The 23,918-nt window shown below is 40.1% G+C and overlaps 1 protein-coding gene and 1 long non-coding RNA gene across 2 annotated transcripts in view; one reads left to right on the forward strand and one right to left on the reverse strand.

Annotated features, from left to right (window-relative positions):
• Window positions 1–23,918, reverse strand: part of EVI5 (ecotropic viral integration site 5) — a 330,825-nt gene that overhangs the window by 95,144 nt on the left and 211,763 nt on the right. Inside the window, 1 exon segment of the mRNA XM_030205945.1 lies at window positions 10,052–10,147. Within this exon segment, the coding sequence (XP_030061805.1) occupies window positions 10,052–10,147 (96 nt within the window).
• LOC115471954 lies at window positions 810–22,486 on the forward strand. The gene is made up of 3 exons (XR_003942450.1): window positions 810–928; window positions 11,023–11,027; window positions 22,475–22,486. It is a non-coding gene; the product is annotated as an uncharacterized LOC115471954 (long non-coding RNA).

Here is a 23,918-nt window from a genome sequence, read left to right on the forward strand (position 1 = left end):
AAAGTTGACTTTTTCTGGGGAGTAGTCAATTTTAAATCTGATTGTAGGATGATATGTATTGAAGGAAGAGTGAAATTATTTCAGAGATTCTTCACCCTCCGTCCAAATCATAAAAATGTCATTGATGTACCGGTAGTATTTTAGGGGTTTGGTCTGGTGTGTGTTCAGAAATGTCTCTTCCAGCTCAGCCATAAAAAGGTTGGCATATTGGGGTGCTGTCCTGGTGCCCATCGCAGTGCCCATTATTTGTAGATATTGTTAAAGCGGAAGTAGTTGTGAGTTAAAATAAATTTGATTAATTTTGTAATAGTTTCTGGTGAGTATTGATGGTCCAGTGTGGATGTTTTTAGGAGTTTACCACATGCAGCTATGCCATCCGCATGTGGAATGTTGCTGTATAGTGATTCTACATCCATCGTGACCAGAAGGGTGTTAGGTGGTAGTTGCTTGATATTTTTCAATTTATTCAGAAAGTCTGTGGTGTCTTGTATGAAGCTGTTGGTTTTGTGCACGAGAGGTTTCAGAATTCCCTCTATGAGTCCAGATATTTCCTCCGTGAGTGTGCCAATAACTGATATGTTTGGCCTGCCCGGGTTTCCCGGTTTGTGGATTTTGGGTAGCATGTAGAATGTACCCACAAACGGTTGGTTTGGTATGAGTTTCTTCAGATGTGGCTGTACTTGCTTAGAAAATGTTTGATAAAGTCTTTTAGCTGTTTTGTATAATCCTGTGTGGGGTCCTCAGTTAGTTTCCTGTAGTATTTATTGTCTGAGAGCTGTCTGTGTCCTTCTTCAATGTATTTTTGTGTGTCCATAATTATCACTGCACCTCCTTTGTCTGCGGGTTGATGGTAATGCGTTCGTTAGCTTGTAGAGTTCTTATGGTCGCTCTTTCTGGTGGGTAAGATTGTACAGAATTCTCTTTTGTTGTTGGAAAGTTGGGATTTTACCCTATGTCTGAAACTTTCTATGTAATTATCCAGCTTGTAGTTTTGTCCCTCCTGTGGGGTGAAATAAGTGTTCTTTCGTTTAAGACTGTATTCTGGTTTGTTGGGGGTCCCTTTATTATAGAAATGTGTTCTCAGGCGCATTTTTCTAAAGAATTCTTCTAGGTCTGAGTATAGTTGGATTTCGTCCAGTTTGCTGGATGGGCAGAATGGAAGTCCTTTGGCGAGCACAGAGATTTCATGCTGTGATAATTCATGGTTTGAGAGGTTTATTATCCCCATCTGATCTGCATCCCTAAAGGTGTGATCAGTATTCCTTGGTTTGTTTGGGCTCTGATTTTCACAGGCCTCAGATGTATATTCAGGTGTCTCCAAGGTGTTTGGGGATGTTGGTCCCGCATTGCTGTTGATGTTCCTGGATAACCTGTTATTCTCCCTGTGATTCTAAAGGAGAGAAGACAGCTTTATTTCTTTTTTGCGGATAGCAATGTATTTTCTGCTTGGATGTTATGCAGGTCCTCTTTAAGTTGGCTCATACGGTGTGTGGATGTAGTTCCTCCATGTTCCTCTCGATTTCATCCCTTTGGGTTTGTATTATTCTCTTTTTCTTGTAGAGTTGATGTATAAGTTCATTTCTAAGTTTCTGACTAGTGCGTTTGCAGAGTTTCTCTGCATATTCAGAGTTGTAGGTAGTAGCCAAAGGATTTTTGATCCTCAGTCCTTTGGGAATGATGTCCTTCTTCTTGCAGGTTGTCAGAAAGTAAAGATGACTTCATTTTGTTTCTTTTTCCAAAAGTTTGTTCATTTGCTTTTTCATGCGGCTGTATGCGGTATTTTCCATCTTAAGTAAGAGGTGTGTTAGCCGTGTTAGTATTTTTAAATATACATTTTTTGATTATTATTGGTGTAATAAAAGTTGAATTGTTTTGTCTCCAAACTGAACATAATACTTCATATGCGGGTTCACTTTTTTTTCTATTCACTTTTTTTAAACTAAAGAATATGAAGAAGACTACACAATGCCATAAATGCAAAGAGAATACTCTTCAGAAAAAAAAAAAACATGTTAAAGGAGGGCTTTCTTTTATGCTCGTTCAGCACAGTGAAAAACCCCAAACTGTGGAGACTGCAGGGACAGCTGCATGCAGGAGAGGCCTCACATGCTCAGAACTTTAGTTGCTCCAAGCAAGCTGCTCTGTCCTGACACTGGATGACAGCATCCATTTATGTGGATGCTTACATCCTGCTTGCTGATGGAGAGAGAAAAATAGACAAATTGTCATATCCTGAGGATAGTTTAAATGCACATAGATTATACGTAACACAGAGGGAACAGAATTTGGTTTGGCCCAGGACATTATGATAGCAAGTATCTGGACTGGTTCTGAAATTTTTATGCAATGGAGAAATTAACTTTCCTTTGCAAAGATGCCAACTCTGACTCTAGCATACTAGTATGTCCTATTTCCAACAGTGGAAGTGGAGCAACAAAGTGCAAAAACCCAAACCTTTCTCTCCTTTTTGGTTATTAATGGACAACAATCACAAGATATGAAGGGATGTGTATAGTGATGGTGCTGGTGGGTTGGTTCTGTGTAATTCGTAGTAGCAATTAGCATGTTAAAATGTGTAAAGTAGAGCTGAGCAGCCATGTGGTTCTCTTGCTAGGGCCTGAGATTTTTTTTTAGAGTGACACTAGAAAATGGGAGAGAAATGATCTCTTGACATTCTATTGGATAAACTGATTATGAGAAACACTACTGTGTTTGTGGATATAGGCACACTTACATCCTACAACAGCTTTGCCACAAGCATGAACTCTCTCAATATTTGAAAATCGCACATGCTATTTAGTATGTCTATGTAGATTCAGTGCAATGTTCAAAAAAATAAAAGTCATAAAATAGCAGATTGCCAGTATCACACATTCAAAGTTCATGTTCAAAATGACAAGATTTTCCCTAAAGTTTATTTATAAAAGAACAATTAGGGTGACATCAAAATTGATCAAGAGGTCATTTTTTGCCCATACGTATATAGCAGGTTACAAAATGCGTGCTTTCTAGTCATGAGTAAAAACAAATTCAGCCCCACTGCTTTATAACAAAGCCCTGACAATCAACTTGGTAGAAACAACTCTATCCAACAGAATTCTATTTGGCACATCTGCAGTGCTCCTGTCCCAGCCAGTTAAAGGATGAAGAGAATAGTTGAACCTCACACTCAAGTCTCAAGCATGCTAATATGCAGTAGTACCCAGTAGTAGAAAGAAAACATTTTTTTCACTTTCAAGGGATTCTTGCAACAAGTAAAAACAGATGTAGACTTAGGTGGAAGTTTGAAACTTTTGTGATAGTATAAAAATATATGTTATCAAAAAAGCCTTCAAAATCATTTAAATAATGGATTTTTTTTACCACCTCACGTTACGCAGTCTTGGCTTCTCAAAGCCGATGTATACCTTTGTAAGTAAACTAGCAAGGACCATCAATAACTATGTCAAAAACAGACAACCTGGCAGCTGTGCCACGTGTTAAATGGCTGAATCTACAAATATAGAAAACCATCTAGATATGCAGAAGTAAAATAAAGCATGTATGTGTGCTAATGTGTACAAATGCTATTATTCTAGTCATTTACATATGTAATCTACAAGTAAATAATAGGGAGTAGTTCTATAAAGCAGGCACTTTGTGCTCATTTTCTAGATTTCTCATCAACAATCAATGTATTGAAATAAAACAGTAAAGATTCTGTCCTACAAATATTTTGGAAACAAACTACATTTGTTTCTTTAAAAATTTTTTACAGCCATTCCCTGAGGGATACGAGGCGTTTTCCAACACTTATAAAATAATAATGCGGATAAAACATCAATAAATATCATGCAAGCTCAGTTAAACAGCCACATAAAGCCAAGCCTCAAGATGTTATGAAATGCATCCGAATCCTTTAGCTATTTCAACGATACGAACCCTTACAAGAAAAGGCCCTATAATTTATAGTTACTACTTGAATAGCTCTTGGCACATACGGCAGAGCCTGAGCTCCAGATGTATTAAGCAGAATCACCTTAAATCATAGCATAGCTTAAATGAGCTTTCTGTTTGTACCACAGTCAAATCTTGTTGCCAAGATGACAATCTTTAATATGAGAATGAAGATGTATAGTTGTGTGCAAAAGTTTAGGAATAGCTGGTCAAACTGTATATTTCAATGAATCGCTAAGTGAACAGAAGCTAAACACAACCTCGACAAGTTGCATGACATCTTTCTGCAAATTTAAATCCATAATCACTACTGACAATTTTAAAAGACTGAAACTAATAATAAAGTAAATGTGGAAGGCATACAAGTATGGACACTTTTCTAGTTGATTGCTTAATTTTAAGCCATTAATAAGGCCCAAAATATTTCATGATTTGTTAAGTCTTCAGTTAGTCAGGTGAAGACAATTCCATGGTGGAACAAATACTCTGTTCCGTCTACTTTCAACAACCATTAGCTTTATTTAAGCAGCCTTCTGAGTATTTGAAAATGAGGATAATTTACTATTACAAAGTAGGGCAAAGCAATACAAAAAAAATCTCTCCAAAACGCTTCCATCTAGCAATTTCAACTGCCAGAAACACTTGAGAAATGGAAAGTTACATGGAATTGTTGAAATCAAGGCAAGATCTGGAAGACCAAGAAACCTGATAGAACTGCCCAAACCTGGTCATATGTGCAGAAAGGAACCCACAATCACTACAAATGACCTGCTGAAAAGTTTAGCAAACACTGGAGCACTTGTCCATAGGTCCACAGTACAGCAGTGCTTAAATCATGGGCTTCTTTATGAAAGCTATTGTCTAAAGTATGTAAAGGAAAACAGTGATCAGACCAACTTTTTTTGGAACAAAATTTTGGACTGAGCAAACAAAAACTGAACTGTTTGACCCAAACACCTAGCAAACATACGTGGAGAAAAACGGGTGAAGCATTTGAAGAACGACACCGTACCATCTATTATGCTTTGGGGTTATGTGGTAACCAGTGGCAAAGGAAATACCGAGAAGGGGGAAAGAAATGTGTACTCAAATTAATATTAACACATACCAGAAGCTAATGTCCTGTGGAGGGGCATAATCGAAAGGGGCACCCAAGTTTTCCTGAGGACGTCCTCGCAGGACGTCCCGGCGAAGGAGCGGGGAAACCCATATTATTGAAACAAGATGGGCGTCCATCTTTTGTTTCGATAATACGGTCGGGGACGCCCAAATCGCAAAATTTAGGTCAACCTTAGAGATGGTTGTCCTTAGAGACGGTCGTCCCCGATTTTCGCCGATAATGGAAACCGAGGACACCCATCTCAGAAATGACCAAATCCAAGCCATGTGGTCATGGGAGGAGCCAGCATTCATACTGCACTGGTCCCCCTGACATGCCAAGACACCAACTGGGCACCCTAGGGGGCACTGCAGTGGACGTCAGAAATTGCTCCCAGGTGCATATCTCCCTTACCTTGTGTGCTGAGCCCCCAACCCCCCCCCCAAAAAAAAAAAACCCACTCCCCACAACTACCATAGCCCTTAAGGGTGAAGAGGGGAACCTACATGTGGGTACAGTGAGTTTCTGGTGGGTTTTGAAGGGCTCACATTTACCACCACAAGTGTAACAGGTAGGGGGGGCCTGGGTCCGCCTGCCTAAAGTGCACTGCACCCACTAAAACTGCTCCAGGGACCTGCATTCTGCTGTCATGGAGCTGGGTGTGATATTTGAGGCTGGCATAGAGGCTGGAAAAAATATTTAAAAAAAATGTTTTTGATGGTGGGAGGGGGTTAGTGACCACTGGGAGAGTAAGGGGAGGTCATCCCCGATTCCCTCTGGTGGTCATCTGGTCATTTAGGGCACCTTTTTGAAACTTGGTTGTAAAAAAAAAAAAAAAAGGACCAGGTAAAGTCGCTCGAGTGTTCGTCAGGGACGCCCTTCTTTTTTCCATTATCAGCCGAGGACGCCCATGTGTTAAGCACGCCCCAGTCCCGCCTTCGCTATGCTTCCAACACCCCCCCGTGAACTTTGGTCGTCCCCGCTACGGAAAGCAGTTGAGGACGCCCAGAATCGGCTTTCGATTATGCCGATTTGGGCAACCCTGGGAGAAGGACGCCCATCTCCCGATTTGTATCAAAAGGTGGGCGCCCTTCTCTTTTGAAAATAAGCCTGTCAGTGAAGAAACTGCAGCTGAAGAGAGGATGGATAATTCAGCAAGACAACGATCCAAAACACACCTGAAAATCATCTATGAAGTACCTTCAGGAAATAAAGATGAAAATTTTTGAAATGGCCTTCAAAATATTCAGACTTGAATAGAACTGAAAATCAGTCGAGACATCTCAACTATATAGTGCATATGCAAAGAGACCTAAAAATATTTCTCAGCTAGTAGAGTTCTGCACAAAAGAGTGGGAAAATTCCAAAAATAAAAATAAGAGTGTTAGCTAGTTACAGGAAATATTTGGAAGCTTGTTATTTCTGCTAAAGTAGGATTGGGAGCTCATTTTCAAAACAGAAAAACATCCAAAAAATGGCACAAAATGGTAGATGGACGTTCTTCTTGCAAAAATTCCAAATCACTATTTTCAAAACACATTTTTCTATGCACTTCATCTGTAGTGCATCCAAATCACAAGGGGATGTGTCAGGGGCTGGATTTGGGTGTTCCCACAACAGACATTTGTCTGTCACAATGGAACAAAGCAAACACATCCAGGGCTAAAAGTTGGATGTTTTGGTCTGGACCTGTTTCAATAATGACTACGTACCCTAAATCAGTGTTTTCCAAGTCCAGTCCTGGAGTACCCCTTGCCAGTCAGGTTTTCAGGATATCCACAATGAGCATGCATGGACTTGATTTGCATACACTGCCTCCATTATATGCAAATCTTTCATGCATATTCATCGTGGATACCCTGAAAACCTGACTGACAAGGGGTACTCCAGGACCAGACTTGAGAAACACTGCCCTAAATGACCAGATGATCACTGGAGGGATTAAGGCATGACTCCTCCCTACTCCCCAAGTGGTCACTGACCCCCCTCCCCCCAATAAACAGTATATACCAGCCTGACAGCTTCAGATGTTATGGCTAGTCTTATCAGAACAGCATGCAGGACTGTAGAGTAGCCTAGTTGTCAGTGCAGTGCACTGTACTACTACTACTAATTATTTCTATAGTGCTACTAGACGTACGCAGCACTGTACACATTATAAGCAGAGAAGGGGAACCAGGCCCATATCCCACTCTGTTACACTTGTGCTGGAAAGTGTGAGCCCTCCAAAAACCCATCAAAAACCTACTGTACACCCACATGTAAGTGAAACCTGCAGACATAAGAGATATTATAGTATGTACAGTTGGGTACAGAAGGTTTTTGGTGGGTTTTGGAGGGCTCACCATACAATATAAGGGAGTAACAGTGAGATGTGTATCTGGATCTTTTATGTCAAGTCTACTGCAATACACCCCCCCCCCAAGGTGCCCCACTGCTCTACTAGGATGTCTGTGGTGCCAGTCTACTAAGAATGCTGCCCCCCCCCCCCCCCTCAGGCATCCCAATGGCTTGTTTTTGTACATTTTTCCCTTGGACATTTTGTTTTTCAAAAATGGTCACGTGGTGAAAATGAAAATGGTAATGGAATTCAAACATGCATGGGATAAACACAAAGGAATCCTGTTTAGAAAGAATGGATCCACAGAATCTTAGCGGAGATTAAGTGGTGACGCCGCTAACTGGGCAGCAAAACTAGGGCTGGGCAGACTTCTAGATATGGATGGGCTGGAGTGTAAATTTTAAGGGGTTTTGACATTAGCTTCAGAACTTAGTACAAGAACAGTGCTGGGCAGACTTCTATGGTCTGTGCCCTGAAAAAGGCAAGGACAAATCAAACTCGGGTATAAAGTATCACATACCATGTAAAATGAGTTTATCTTGTTGGGCAGACTGGATGGACCGTACAAGTCTTTATCTGCCGTCATTTACTATGTTACTATGTAAAGAAAAATGCACCCAGCATAAAATGATTAAAAACATTAGGAAATAGCAATTTTTTAAACAAAAAGATAGACTTTTTCCATGTTCAAAAATGGGCACGTACACCACTTGAGTTTTGGACATTTACAGCAAAATGTCCAATTTGGATTTAGAAGTCATATCAAAAGTGCCCCGCTTGACACTAACTGAAAGGGTGCCTCTTTTGTGTCTGTCATATTCATTCTTTTCTTATTGACAACTAGTAAAAAATGCCCGTTTCTGCCTCTGATGAAACGGGCGCTAGCGGGCACGGAGTCCCTTCCCTTTCCCTTACGCTAGTCTCCCTGGTGGTCTAGAGGTACCTGTTCGGTCGGGGCAGGAAAGAAAGAGCCCCCTCTTTCCTGCCCGGAGCACTGTTGCTAGCTGGCTTGCTGCATCGTGTGGGAGTCCGGCTCTCGGCGTTTCAAAATGGTCGCGGCGAGGCAGCTTCAACTCTCGGCGGCCATTTTGAATTGCCGAGAGCCGGACTCAGACACGATGCAGCCGGGCAGCTAGCAGCAGCGCTCCGGGCAGGAAAGCGGGGGTTCCTTCGTTCCTGCCCGAGCGACCAGGTACCGCTAGACCACCAGGGATAGTGGCGTAAGGGGAGGCAAGGTGACAGGGGGGAGGGAAGGTGATGAGGGGAAGAGTGTGCTACCGGGGGCGGGGCGGTACCTTGAAAGGGGCGGGGCGATGGGGCGAAAGGGGCTGGGGTGATGGGCACGTCGGCGTCGGCTGGGATTTCTTGGAAGGGGAGGAGTAGGGAAACACGCTCCCCGTGCGTTCATTTGCCTTGTTTTCGTGTTCCGCCCTCGACGTCATCACGTGTGATGCGAGGGCGGGGAATGAAGACATGGTGAGTGTTGTGGCTTCACCACCATGAACTTACAAACCGGTGTGTGAGTGCCTGCAGTGACGTCAGTGTCCTCAGAACGTTGAGGGTGCGTTTTATTATAGTAGATATTTTTTTTTACAGATTCAGAATAAGTAGTAATTATGCAACAAAATCTACAAAGAGATGTCATGCTTAACTGTGCACCATATAGTGGTTGTGTCAGCTTCTATTCTCTTAAGAGATTTTAACACACATTTCAAATAAAACTGCAGCTGTGGCAAAATTAACAGTGCCAAGAAAATGCTGATTGGGTTTTTGGTCTCACTCATCCTTCTCTTTCCAATGTGTCCATATTATTTTGAAAGCACCACCAATAAGCAGTCAATAGAAGGAAGAGAGATTACGAAGCTGAAAGCCATTTTCTCTGTTCCATTACAACTTAAAAAAAAAAAAAACCTTAGGAAAAAAAAAAAAGGATGTCTGAAGTTTTTTTACCCTTACTATTGTGACAGCTGTCATCCTCTTTTCCATAAGACTTAATTCTGTTGTATAAAAGGAACACTGTTGCTTTAAATAAAGATTGTCAAAGCTCTTATGAGCTTGATCTCCTAAAAAAAAAAACAACACTGTGACCATCACACACACAGTTCACTATGATACCTATCTCTGCTGGGAAAACACAAAAGACAGAATCTCATAGCTTCAGTGCCCATTTTAGAAAAACTTCAGCTACAAAGAAATCAGTTTAACTGACATTAGGCAACTATCCATTTTTTTGCAATCTCAGTCATACATCATAAAAAAGTGCTTTCCTCACAACGGTAAATACCACAAATCTGCACATGTACTGCAAGCTAGAGCTACTGAAAGAACACTAAGAACCTTATAGGAAACTCAGAAAGTGGTTCTTCTACTTGATTGCAAGAAAGGAATAATGAAGTATGTGCACTGTATTTTTTCCTGAGCTCAACCTGGCTTCTTCAGCAAATGTATACTGGTTCTATAAAGCCCAAGAATTCAACTAAGATTAGAAGCAATCTATACACTGACAAGCTATTATATTAAAAAAGAAAAGTGTAAACATGAGAAATGTTGCAAGGGATGTAGATTTTCGTATTTCAAATCAAATTAGTCACGTTCAATAAGAACTTTTGTTGCTGCCACCAGAGACTGACAGGAAAGAGACTTGTGTGCAAAGATTGTAGAATGTTATCACTTACCTCATGATGCAGCTCTGCTATCTGATCTTTAAGCTCTCTGATATATTGGCTGGAGTCAGACTTATTTAGCTGCCCTTGAAATTTACCCTCTTCTTTCTATGTATATGAAAGCAGATAAAAACAAGATTTTGAGCATACTTTATTTCAAAAGCTGAATTATTCAGAAGTACACACTTAAAATTAGGTATCTTAATGAACACATTAAATCGTATATATTTTCTTAAAATATTGAGATGCCATTTGTGTTTCTCATGGATTTATCATCTTCTCTTTGCTTATGTAAATATTAAATATACATTCCAGTTGCCATTAATGAACAAATGCTGTCTGCAAAGACTACTGGTGATGGCATACAATTATGTATTAATGAGTTACAGTATGATCAGTTAAGGCCTTTGTTTAATAGCTTAAACCCACAAACATCAGATTTCCTTCAGCCTATTAGGGCTGATCAAGCAGGAAACCCTTCAGCAACAAAAAAAATCATAGTTGTTAGTTGCCAAAATTTAAATCATTTATGTATAAACAATTTTTATTGGTGACTAGAAAAAGACATCAACGAGCCATAGAACTGTGATACTATCCACTCCAACAAGAAAACACCATTTTAAAGTAAATTAGATAAACCATTATTCTCCTCCCCCTAACCCACTCCCCCACACTCCCAAAAGCTTATACCACCCAGATCCTGAGCTAGCCAGATGTGAAACTGCAGAGGGCATGTACTCTTATGACCCTTCTGTATTTAGAAGATTCAGGATATCTAGAACTGCCTTCCCCCCCCCCCCCCCCAGGGGGAAAAAAAACCATCAACCGCCCCACCGAGATCCCCATCAACTCTCAAAGAGCATTCAAAATCCCGCTATGCGCCTGCAGAGAAATTTTTAACCATTAAAAAAAAAAAACAACAAAACAAAAAAAAAACCATTTCTTCACCATTTTGCAGGAAAAAGAATCATGTAGAAGTCTAGAAGGTGTATTACTTCTAGATAAAACTCAAGCCTTTCAAGACTGTGATACCTTTCAAAAAGTCAGAAAAATGGTAATTATACAGGAGCTCTTTAGAGCCCAGAAGCCTCTTCACATTTGATATAGGAAAAAAATTTTTGCTAGCCAATGCTCATTGCTGCAAGTTCGTCTACCCAATCACAACAAAACGTTTTTTCTGCCCATCACATTAGGACAGCTTCAGGCATTATATGGGCATTCTTAACAGAGCAGGAAGCAGGTCTGAGAAGAAGCCTAGTGGTTAGTGCAATGGAACGTAAATCAAGGGACCCAGGCTCAAATCCCAATTAAACGTTTTGTTGTTGTTTTAATTGTGAGCCCTCCAGAAACAGAAAAATACCTTCTGTACCTATTTATTATAAAAATTATACTCTGCTTAATCCATAGTTCTTGGCAGATCACATTTATATACTTAAATATGTAATACAGCTGCATGCTGCTATTGAAGTGGTGTGCATTCAGGTACAGTAGGCATTTTTCTGTTCCTTGAGGGCTCACAATTACAAAAACAATGAGATAAAGTGGTATTTGAACCTGGGTCCCTTGTTTTACAGTCCACTGCACTAACCAACAGGCTGACCTTCTGCTCTGGGTGGTCGTCTGTGTGGCCATTTTCTAAGAATGCTGCTATACAGACATCCATATCCCTTGTTTTTCCTGTTCAAAATTTGGTCGTTTGTTTGTAAAATGGATGTCTGATAGGCGCATGATAGATGTCTCCGGCACATGGATGTCCATCTCACGTATTTTCAAATAGGTTGTATCCTGTTCAAAAATACATGAGAGATGGACGTTAGTTTGGGATGTTCTCACTAGAATGTCCTTTCGAAAATGTGGTCTTTCACTAGTATTAGAGTTTTGTTTAAGGAGTCAAGCAGCACTATAAACTTTCTGAATAGCAGTAGTTCAAGAATCATTTTTAGGTTACTACTGTTGTTTATCTGGCACATGCTACATTCCACTCTGTCTTTCCTGCTAATTACATTTCCTCTTCATATCTACCATGGGGCTGGTCACAGAGTGTTTGTGTAGTCCTCCTTTTGGTCACAAAGGAGGCCGGAAAGCAGTCATACATACACTATCACTGAAGGTATCAACTTTTTCTCATTTTTAAATCATTTATCCCTCAAAGCACACACAGAATGACTAGGTAAAGAAAGCATATTTTCAGCCATGTTTAATATCTGCTTTAACACCCTGTTTACCTTACTGTTTACAAGGCTCAGGACTGAACAGAACTATACTTGCCGTGATGCAACTCAACCATTCAACCCCCCCCCCCCCCCCCCACCACCACATACTTACTTCACCAATGCTAATGAAAGGAAATGTTGGGCTAGAAGCAATTTTTGTGCCCTCTGCAGCTGCACTGCTTGTAGAGCCCTTGGTACAGTGCTGACAGAGCACATCCAAATACATTTCATAAGATAGGTTTTCCAGGAATTCATGACTTCCTTGAGGTTTTCTTCAGATTTAATTGGTAACAAATCTCTGTTAACAGACTTCCTTTGTAGATATTCAGGTATGAAACTAATGCTCTTTTTGGCAAGAGGCAAATACTGTATTCAGGAGTCCACTATCAGAACACTTGAAGTAGTGAGAATATATTCAATGTATCCTGGCTTCTGCACAAAACCCATTTGCAGATATTAACTGAAAGTAAAAGATTATGTTCACTGCATTCCCACATTTAACTTAACTACTCATTTTAGCATTCAGTTATTTAAAGATGCCTCAAGCATTTAAAATTTCTAATAGTTTGTAAGTAATCTCTATTTGAAAGTAGAAATGTGAACTTTTAGAATTTGTAGTTTTTTCTGGGGAGCTTATATGGAGAAAAAAAAGAAAGCTGTTCAGCGTACTATGCAGTGTTTCAAAGGTATACTGACGTAACAACAAATTGTATCAAATATTTACTATTAAATCATTACTTTTAAATTATTTAAGATGTTCCTCCAAACTTTCTCTGAACATCTCTTGACTACTGTGTTATCAAGAGTTCTCCAAATGAGTGGACACTCACTAAATTCAATTGGTTCATATAGGTTACAGCATTGCAATCATCTTCCACAATAACAGTGCAAAAGCACTGGATATTAATAAACTACACCCCCATTAATAACATTCACTGCTTTTCACAAAGAAGCTAACCCGAAACAAGGTCTAGGAGATGAGGGCCTTCATATATTTGGCTACTAGGGTATAAACCAAATCCACCATCCACAAGGCTTATTGCCCTCACAAATCTAGGAACAATAACTGATGACAAAATACATTCCAGAAAAAAAGTGTCTGAAAGTAACATTTCCAATTTAAAGATTTCTTTTTAATATTTAAGTTTATAGAACATCTAGTACCCCTGCCCCCAATTTTCCATAGAACCACACGGGCAAAGGCTGCAATGTTTATTCCTACGGTGAGGGTTTATCAGGCCACTGAGTCCACATAATATATAAATCCCATATCATGATAAGAGAGGATATGGCCAGTCCAAATAGTAGTCAATTTTCACATCTGATGGAAATAGTCCACTTTATGCAAAATCGCCCGAAGGCCTGGCTGAGTGGTTTGCTCCATGCCGCTGCTGCCGCCACCGCCAGTACAAGCTTGCTAGCTTCAAAAACATGAGTGGCTATTTTGCGTATGGCTGGCTTCACCGCGAGGTTTAAAATGCAAGTAAAGAGTGATATAAAAAAAAATATGTGACGTTTTCTCTAGACTTGCACATGAGAGAAACTGATAACTAGCATGTTACCCTCACCTTTATGAAACTTAACTTCTGCAAACAAGCCCACACCATACCAGTGTTTGAATACTAAGATACTAGTCCTGTCATCATCAAACCAGAAAAGCAAATTTCTATTGCTTTTGAATTTAATAGTCTATTACAAGAACCTGCTGACAGAGAATTTCGCTATTTGCAACAACCAGTTCAAGGGAAATTTAAAAACTTATAGATAAGAGACAACTGGAAGCTAACTGATCTGGCCTGTCTGTCAAAAGTGGACAGTCTCCACATGGGTTGCAAAGAGTTCTAAGAATAGCTCATAAAGCTAGAATATACTAATATCATGCAACCTCACATCAGCCACAGAAAGAGAAGCCTGATCTTCAGATGTTAGTCTGTGACTTCATGGATGATTTTCCGGTTTACTCTTCAAATGATCTTGGCAGAATGACTGCTCCTGGGTTGAGTCACTATATCTTTGTTTGTAGAGAGATTGCTCAACAGCAAATGGATGGAGCCCCAAATGTTTGGACAGGATTACAAGACTACTTTTAAACAGATGAGCATCAACTATTCTATTAAACGTGGTAAAAATCTCAAAACCTTTTGGACCTTAATAAGGGAAGACATACAGATCACTCCATAGAATGCTGTGTTACTTATTTACACACCTGATTTGAATTAGCCTCTTAAGTGTGCTAAGGGAACTAGGGATTCATTTAATACTTCACACCCTGTTTCTTGAACTATACTTATTTTATACATTACAGTCTTTTAACAAATGTGAATTAATTTACACTCTATTTTTCATACGACTGGTTTTAACTAAACAAGAGCATCACAGTAAGAGCTTGTAATTCTTACTTTTAAACTTAGTGTTCACCAACTTCCTCAGTACTGTACAGATTTTTTTTTTGTCAGTTACAGAGTAAACTTTTCCTTCTACCCATCAAGAGAAAATGCAGGATATTTCAGTCCATCCAGCCCTTTAGACCCACATATAGCTACTATTAGAGGACTGGTCTTGAGAACTGGAAGCTAAGGAATAGACCTCTGGGAATTTTTTTTTAATCTTACAAAATCAGAGATGCAGGCCATAAACAACTTCTCCATGAATACACAATACATGATTAACAAACAACTGGACAGGGAGGACAAAAAATACACAGATCATGGACATTTACAAATGGGAGACCCAATGACTGCTTCAGTTGGCCTCACATTATAGGAAATTGTACTGTGTGACCCTATCAGAGAGGCCCTTTAGACTCACATATAGCTACTATCAGAGAGGCCCTTTAGACCCACATATAGCTACTATCAGAGGGCTTATCTTTAACATAAGAACATAAGAATAGCCATACTGAGGGCAAGATGCATCAACCAAACGTAAAAGAATCTAAAACGTAAAAGTCCTCATCTAATTTGAAAAAATGAAGAATGCACTAAAAAAAACCAAGTCGCACATTTTCGGTGCGGTATTGTAAAGTAGAATGCATTAAAGAATCGTTAAACTGGTGTAATCCCAGTCGATAAACATGCCGGTAAAGCATGCGCAGAGCAGCCAAGCGTTATGCTGGCTGCTATGCACATGCCACAAACATACCCCCCCATACAGGATGCTCCTGACGAGTGCCTTTGCCCCCTCCCGATCCTTTTTTTTCCTTTTATTTTAATGCAGAGGGAGCGGGGGCGACCTCGGGCTTCAATAAAGGACGCTCCAGATGTACGTTTTTGCCCCCTTCGCGATTGTTTTTTGTTTTTACATTTAACTTTTTAGCCAGGCAGCTCCAACGAGAGGTACAACCTCTCATTAAATTTTCCGGCGATTTCCACCGTTAAGGCGATAGGAAAAGGTTAGTGCATCTCATTACAATAGGGTTTCTGCACAATTTGCTTATCTGCATTCCGTTTTCGTTAGCTGCTAGAATCGTCAAAAAATGGCCTTTAATGCATGCCACGGTTAAAATTTTGTTCATTAAAGGGTCATTAAAGGCTCGTTTTGTTTAGTGCATCTGGGCCTGAGTCAGACCAATGGTCCATCTAGCCCAGTATCCTGTTTCCAACAGCGGCCAAGCCAGGTCACAAGTACCTTGCAGAAACCCAAATAGTGGCAACATTCCATGCAACCAATCCCAGGGCAAGCAGTAGCTTCCCCATGTCTGACTTAATAGCAGATTATGGACTTTTCCTCCAGGAACTTGCCCAAACCTTTTTTAAACCCAGATATGCTAACCACTGTTACTACATCCTTCAGCAAAGAGTTCCAGAGCTTTAACTATTTGTTGAGTGAAAAAATATTTCCTCCTATTTGTTCTAAAATTATGTACATGTAACTTTGAATGTCCCCTAATCTTTGTACTTTTGGAACAAACTGGAAGCTATGGAACAGACCTCTGGCAATTGTTTTTAAATCTTACAAAATCAGAGATGCAGGCCATAAAGGATCTCTTCATGAATACACACTATCCAGCTTATTTTCGAAAGTGATAGCCAGCCATCTTCTGACACAAATTGGGAGATGGCCGGCCATCTCCTAAAACCGGCCAAATCGGTATAATCGAAAGCCGATTTTTGGACACACTCGCCGGCATTCCATCGCGGAGGTGGCTAAACTTCAAGGGGGTGTGTCGGCAGGGTAGTAAAGGCAGGATGTGGGCATGCTTACGAGATGGCCGGCTTCAGCTGATAATGGAAAAAAGAAAACCGGCGATGACGAGCATTTGGCTGGTTTTACTTGGTCTATTTATTTTCATGACCAAGTCTCAAAAAGATGCCCAAATTGACCAGATGACCACCGGAAGGAATTGGGGATGACCTCCCCATACTCCTCCAGTGGTCACCAACCCCCTCCCACCCAAAAAACAAAACTTTAAAACATTTCCTTCCTAGGAGGGGAAGCCAGTCGGCCAGCTCGTAAAAAAAAAAAAAAAAGAATCTTGCTGATCAGTTATGTTATGACTTACTTGTTCTGAAGTGCTGTATTTTGTGATACTGTTTTGAGAAATGTTCAAGAAAGACTTCATACAAATTAAAAAAGTCCCTGCCGTTCATTTTCCCTTGATGGCCGTCCCTGACGTGCACTTCCCTTAATAGCCGTCTTTCTCCCCAAACAGGGAAATCAAAACAGTTTTTGCTCACAATTTTTTTAGTAGTAACAGTGGGATTTGAACCAGCCACCTCTGCATTACAAGAGCCATGATGTAACCACTTGGCCACAGCTCCACTTACTTGGCTTTCCCTCCCTTTTGATTATACCCCTTCAGGTCTCTCTCAGCCAATCAGTGCGTTAAGCTGTCTGTGAGTGGCTGAAAGAGACCTGGAGGGGTATAATCAAAAGGGAGGGCCACCCAAGTAAGTGGAGCTGTGGCCAGGTGGTTACATCACTGGTCTTGTAATGCATAGGTAGCTGGTTCAAATCCCACTGTTACTACAAAAAAAGCAGTGTGCAAAAACTTTTGATTTCCCTGTTCAGGAAGAAAGACGGCCATTAAGAGAAGTGCACTCTCAGAGAGAAAGACGGCTATTAAGGGAAGTTCACGTCAGGGACGGCCATTAAGGGGAAAATGCACGGCAGGGACTTTTTTCATTTGTATGAAGTCTTTCTTGAACATTTCTCAAAACAGTATCACAAAATACAGCACTCCTGAACAAGTAAGTCATAACATAACTGATCAGCAAGATCTAAACATCCAGAAGTACCAGTGCACTACGAATGCTGGCCCCTCCCACGGCCAAAATGCCTTGGATTTGGCCGAGTTTGAGATGGCCTGTTCCAGTTTCCATTATCGCTGAAAAACAAAGTCGGCCATCTCAAACCCGGCAATCTGTGGCATTTGGCCGGCCCCAACTGTATTATCGAAACAAAAGTTGGCCGGCCATCTTTTTTGATAATACGGTTCCAGCCAGCTGTTGCGGCGCTGCCAAAATAGATCGCCAGCGATCGATTTCGCTGGCGCCGTTTGATTATGCCCCTCTATATGATCAATAAACCAGGGAGAGCAAAAATATACAGATCAGGGACATTTAAACTGAACTAACTCCTGCCTGCTGAACCTGAATCCTAAGTTAATGTGGGTGCACTGACCATCATCAGTTTTGTGTGGGAACACTGACCACCATCAGACCAATTTATATACTGATTTATATCAACAGTTTATGTTTGTTTTCTGACATCATCTATTCTGATTTATATGTACTATGTAAGTTTATATATGCTTATATATAATCGATACTGATTTGTTTGTATAGTATACATTTGCATACCGACACTGTCTGTACTGATTTGTATATATAGTATATACTTATATACTATCTATTTGCTGTTCTTTTCTCACAGTCCTTGCTTGACCTTCCTATACCTCCATCACATTCAGACTAACAAGACCAAACCACTCTTATGTCACTCGAAGTAACACTTGACCATCCGTCCCTTTTAATTCTATTCTCCTATGCCCCCACCCCTACCAAATTAACAAAAACTATCCACCCCCACCTTATCTACCCTCTCAACCCCACATTTACCCCTAACCAACCCTTCCGCCATACTCCTACTTGTCTCTTCCCACACTTGCCCCTTACCCATCTCAGAAATATCTGCCAACATGATCCTCATAATAATACTCATCATCATCCACTCACTTGCTATCATCCATGCAACACTCAACATCCCCCCAACGGAAATCAACATTATACCAGTTCTTCAACATCACATAAGAACACCCAAATATATCACATCCCCACGGACCAGAAACAACCACAGAAACCCACCAACATCTAGGCAATCATCCTCAAAATCAGGAACAATCTCATCTAAAGCTAAAACACCTAAAACGAGAGAACTTATCAAAATCTGCACTTCATTTTCGACTACAGATCCACATCTGTCCGTCCAAGTAGGATACATCAACGCTAGATCAGCAGTTAAAGCAGAAACTATCACAGACTGGATTACATCAGACAACCTTGACCTACTCTTCATCACAGAAACCTGGGTCCGTGATTCAAAAGATCCCATCATACTTGACTTATGTCCCCCTGGTTATAAAATATCAAATTGGCCTAGAACGGAAAAAGAGGTGGAGGTATATCACTTATCCACAGATCTAACTTCTCCGTAGAACCTATATCAGAGTCCTTCTCACCACAAATCGAAATTGCTTCAATTAAACTTCATAATTCCATACTATGTGACCACCTAACCTGCATACTGTTTTACAAGCCTCCCAACAACTGGAACAATAGCCAAACTATATTCATGGACTTTATATCTAACGCATGCGTTTACGTCTCCAATATATTAATTGGCGACTTGAACCTTCATCTTGAAGACTCTAAATCTGTCCATACTCGAGAATGTATTGACTTCCTTTAATTATGTGACTTTAACCTACCCCCAATGCAACCTACTCACATTAAAGGCCAGTCAATTGATATCATCTCCTACAAACACTCTTCAAACCAAACCTTCCTCATATCAGACATTCACTGGTCTGCTTCACCTTGGTCTGACCACCACAAAACAACCCTATCTTTATACTGGCGTAAAAAGGATCAGGCTATAACACGAGAACCCTTAACAATCAACACCAGAGGACGGATCGACAAGAATACCTTCTGGCACCAAATCTATAATGATTGGTCAACACATCCAAATTCAAATCATTTCCTCACAGAATGGAACAACAGGTGCAAACTCATTCTGGATGAAATAGCTCATTTACACTCCAAAACGTTACCTAGAAGCAACCCTTCTCCGTGGTTGAACGACATATTAAAAAACCTCAAGCCACAAACCAGGAAAATTGAAAAAGTTTGGAGTAAACCAAAACACAACCTCACCTTCAATGCATGGAAACGGACACAAAAAATATATAAGAAGGCCATTAAACAAGCCAAAAGATCCTATTATACAAGGAAGATTACAGCCACTGGAACAGACATTAGAAAACAATATCAACTTATAAAAAATCTTCTCAATACTAACCCAATCACAACATCATCCTCAAATTGTCCCATCTGCCAAAGAACTAGCTAATTATTTCAAAGACAAAATCATTAATCTATGCAACACAATCCCCCAAGACGATGCCAGTATTGATAGCTTTCTTGACGAACTGGACCCAGACACGGACGAAATTCCGGCTGATTGCTCCTGGACAAACTTCACCCTTCTTACCACTGAGGAAATTTCCACAGCAATATCCAAACTCTCTAAATCTCATTGCCACCTTGACCCATGCCCTAACTACCTAATGGAAAACGCATCAACATGCTTCATTACAGACCTCACCACTCACTTAAATTTCCTCCTTCAACATGAATCCTTCCCCGCCGAACATGGTGACATACTACTCACACCAATACCAAAAAACATCAAGAAACCTGTAGATGACATCACCAATTACTGCCCTGTGGCCTCCATCCCTCTACTAATCAACAGAGTAACCTCCCAACTCAACGATTTCATACAAAAATTTTCCATCCTTCATGAGTCGCAACGGGCTTTCGACCTGCCCACAGCACGGAAACGGTATTGCTCACCTTAATATCCAAATTCAAACATGAAATACCATTTGGAAACAACATCCTCCTTCTGCAGTTCGACTTGTCTAGCACATTTGACATGGTAAATCATGATATTCTTACAAAATTACTGGATAAACTAGGGATCGGCAGAAACATCATTAAATGGATAAAAGGCTTCATCACCACAAGATCCTATTGAGTCAAATCAACCTCATCTATCTCGTCTCCCTGGGCATCAAAATGCACAGTACCCAAGGATCGCCTCTATCCCCAATCCTCTTCAACCTTATGAAGACCCCTCTGGCCAAGTCCCTATCTAAATTTGGACTCAATCCCTTCATTTATGCAGATGACGTCACTATAGTCATCCCCTTCAAATCCAACTTAGCAGAAATCTCCGATAAAATAATCAATGGAATGAACATCTTAGCCTCTTGGGCCAATGCTTTTAAGATGATATTGAATAAGGAGAAAACACAATGTCTAATCCTTTCATCCCAGTACTCTACACTCATCCCAACTACACTCATCACCCCAGACGTCACTATTCCCATATCAGACAACCTAAAAATTTTAGGAGTAGTATTAGACAACCACAACTCTAGAATATCACGCAAAAGCAACAACAAAGAAAATGTTCAATATGATGTGGATGCTGGAACGCATGAAATCATATCTTCCCCTAAAAACTTCCCACAACTTGGTTCAATCCACTGTACTTACCCACGTTGACTATTGCAATAGTGTTTTCATTGGTTGCAAGACCCAAATCCTGAAAAAACTTCAAACCGCCCAAAACACGGCAGCCAGACTTATTTTTGGTAAGTCGCGATTTGAAAGTGCAAAACCTCTCCGTGAAAAGCTCCATTGGCTTCCTATTACTGAACAAATATACTTCGAAATCCACACGCTAATTCACAAGATTATCTACGGAGAAGCCCCTGGCTACATGCACAATCTGATTGATTTCCAACCAGAAACGACTCTAAATCTTCTTGAACTTATTTCAATTTACATCGTCCCAATTGCAAAGGTCTTAAGTACAAAACATATTACGCATCCAACTTTTCAGACATAGGCAGCCAACTCTGGAATGCCTTACCAAGATCCATTTGAATAGTCAATGACCATCTGCCCTTCCGGAAGCTGTTAAAAACCTACCTCTTCAAGCAAGCCTACACAAATGACCTGACTTAATCTTTACGCTACCCGAATTAGACTATGATGACAGAACCTTGAATATGCTCCCCTATTTAATCCTTTCCAAGCACATTATTATTATTTTATTATTATTTATTGTATTTGTACCCCATATTATCCCACCTTTTTGCAGGCTCAATGTGGCTTACAGAGTGGTGTTATGAATCAGTCATTACATGTTCTTATGTACATTACATGATCTTATATACTGTCACTAACAAGCTGAAGTTTGAGGTGATTTAGGTGGAGATGTGTAAGTTAACGTCATATGGGAGGTGTTTTTGATGTATTTGTGTAGGGAATGATTTAGATCCTGAAGGGTTTTATTTTTAAGCTTTATTTGTGTCTTCAAGGATTTGCGAAAGCTGGGTAGGTTGTCCATGGATTTCAGGGCCATAGGTAATGCGTTCCATAACTGTGTGCTTTTGTACGCAAAGGTAGTAGCATAGGCCTGTTTGTATTTCATTCCTTTGCAGCTGGGGAAGTTCAGATTGAGGAATTTGCGGGCCGATCTTTTGGCGTTTCTGGGCGGTAAGTCCATTAGGTTTAGCATATATAGAGGTGCCTCTGCATGAATGATTTTGTGTACAGTTGTGCAAATCTTGAACTCGATTCGTTCTTTGAGCGGGAGCCCTCCCTACACATTCTCCCATACTAAACTACTTGATAATCCTATTACACACCTGCCGCCCTCTCCCCTACTTCTACCATCTCCTCCCTTGCCCTTCTCACCTACCCACATCCAAATGACCACCTCTTCATTCATTATATTACAGCTGTATTCATTCTATTCACTTTGTAAACTTGATGTACTATGTAAGCCGCATTGAATCTGCTAGCAAGTGGGAAAGTGCGGGGTATAAGTGTTACAAATAAATAATAAATTTATAAACATGAGAGACCCAATGACTGCTTCAGGTGTCCTCATGTTATAGGAAATTGTACTGTGATCCTAACAGAAAATCAAAACTGTAGTAGAAAAGGTATGCCACATGATGTTCATAGAAAAAAAATCTTCATTCTGAGGGGCTGGATACCTTAAGAGCGCCGTTATTTAAATGATCCCTAAAATCCTTAAATCTACTGAAGTGCCACCTGAGTGTCCTATAGTTTCTGCCATCATGTAAGGGGTAAAGGTAAGGATAATGGGATTTGATATACCACTTTCTGATATACCATTTATTTTATGCAGGTACTCTCTCTTTCCCTAGTGGGCTCACAATCTAAGTTTTTGTACTTGCCCAGAGTCACAAGGAGCTACAGTGGGAATCTAAACCAGTTCCACAGGTTCTCAGCCCATGGCACAAACCATTAGGTTAACCCTCCACTCCATTTTAGAACAATTATCTACTTTTGTGGACAAATTTCTTAGACAAATTTAAACCACTGGCCATATCCTCTGTGAAAGACGTTAGTTATTTTGAAAAACTTTACTGGGATGGAGGAGGAAGAGAAACTTGGTTTCTCTGCATATTAAATATTTATATCTCAACATTCTTCTATTGGAAGCACCAAAAAATCATGTCGGTGCTCATGATTTCACCAGATCCCCCACATGGGGGGCTTGCATGGATTTGTGTGGATTTCATGGTGATTTTTTTTTTTTTTTTTTTTTACTTACACATACAGAGTACAGCCCCTGGACACAACAATGGTTCCTGAGGTGGCCAACTTGTATATGACACAGTTGAAAGAAAAACATGTGTACATGTCTTAAGGGATGAATTTCATTCTTTTTTTGAACTGTTATAGGATATAACACTTGAATGATTCAAAAAATAATAATAATTTTAAAAAATTATATAATGTTTATTATTATTATTTTTTGAATCATTCAAGTGACAGAGTTTGGAAAACTTTGACTTGGTTTAATGGAAGAAACAGTCATTTGAATTTGCATGATGTTCTAGCTGTCCAAGGTAGCCTTGCTAGACATTATTTTGAAAGAGGGGAGCAAATGGGTGACCACTTTATATTGTAAATGCAAATAACGCAATACCTTGTTCTGGTTTGAAAGTAATATTGGGTGCAGTCAGAGTTTATACACGAGTTAATACCCACACTGAAACCTTTTCTGCATTGCTATATCATAATAAAACAGTATTGACCCTCTGGTAACCATGCAGGAAAATTTCTGCATTATCTATCATCTAGAGCTTACTCCATTTTAGAGTTTCTTCAAGTGTGCCAAGCAGTGATTTTTTTTTTTAATGGCAGTGGCTCTCATCCCAGTCAGTTAGGTTTTTAGGATATCCATAATAAATAGGCATTAAATAAATCTGCATACAATGGAAGCGGTGCATTCAAATCTCTTTCATGCATATTTATTGTGGGAATCCTGAAAATGTGACTGGTTTGATGTGCCCTTGGAACTAGGTTGAGAACCACTGTTTTATATGGGAT

Source organism: Microcaecilia unicolor, chromosome 6 (assembly GCF_901765095.1).
Source record: "Microcaecilia unicolor chromosome 6, aMicUni1.1, whole genome shotgun sequence".
NCBI classification, from domain to species: Eukaryota; Metazoa; Chordata; class Amphibia; order Gymnophiona; family Siphonopidae; genus Microcaecilia; species Microcaecilia unicolor.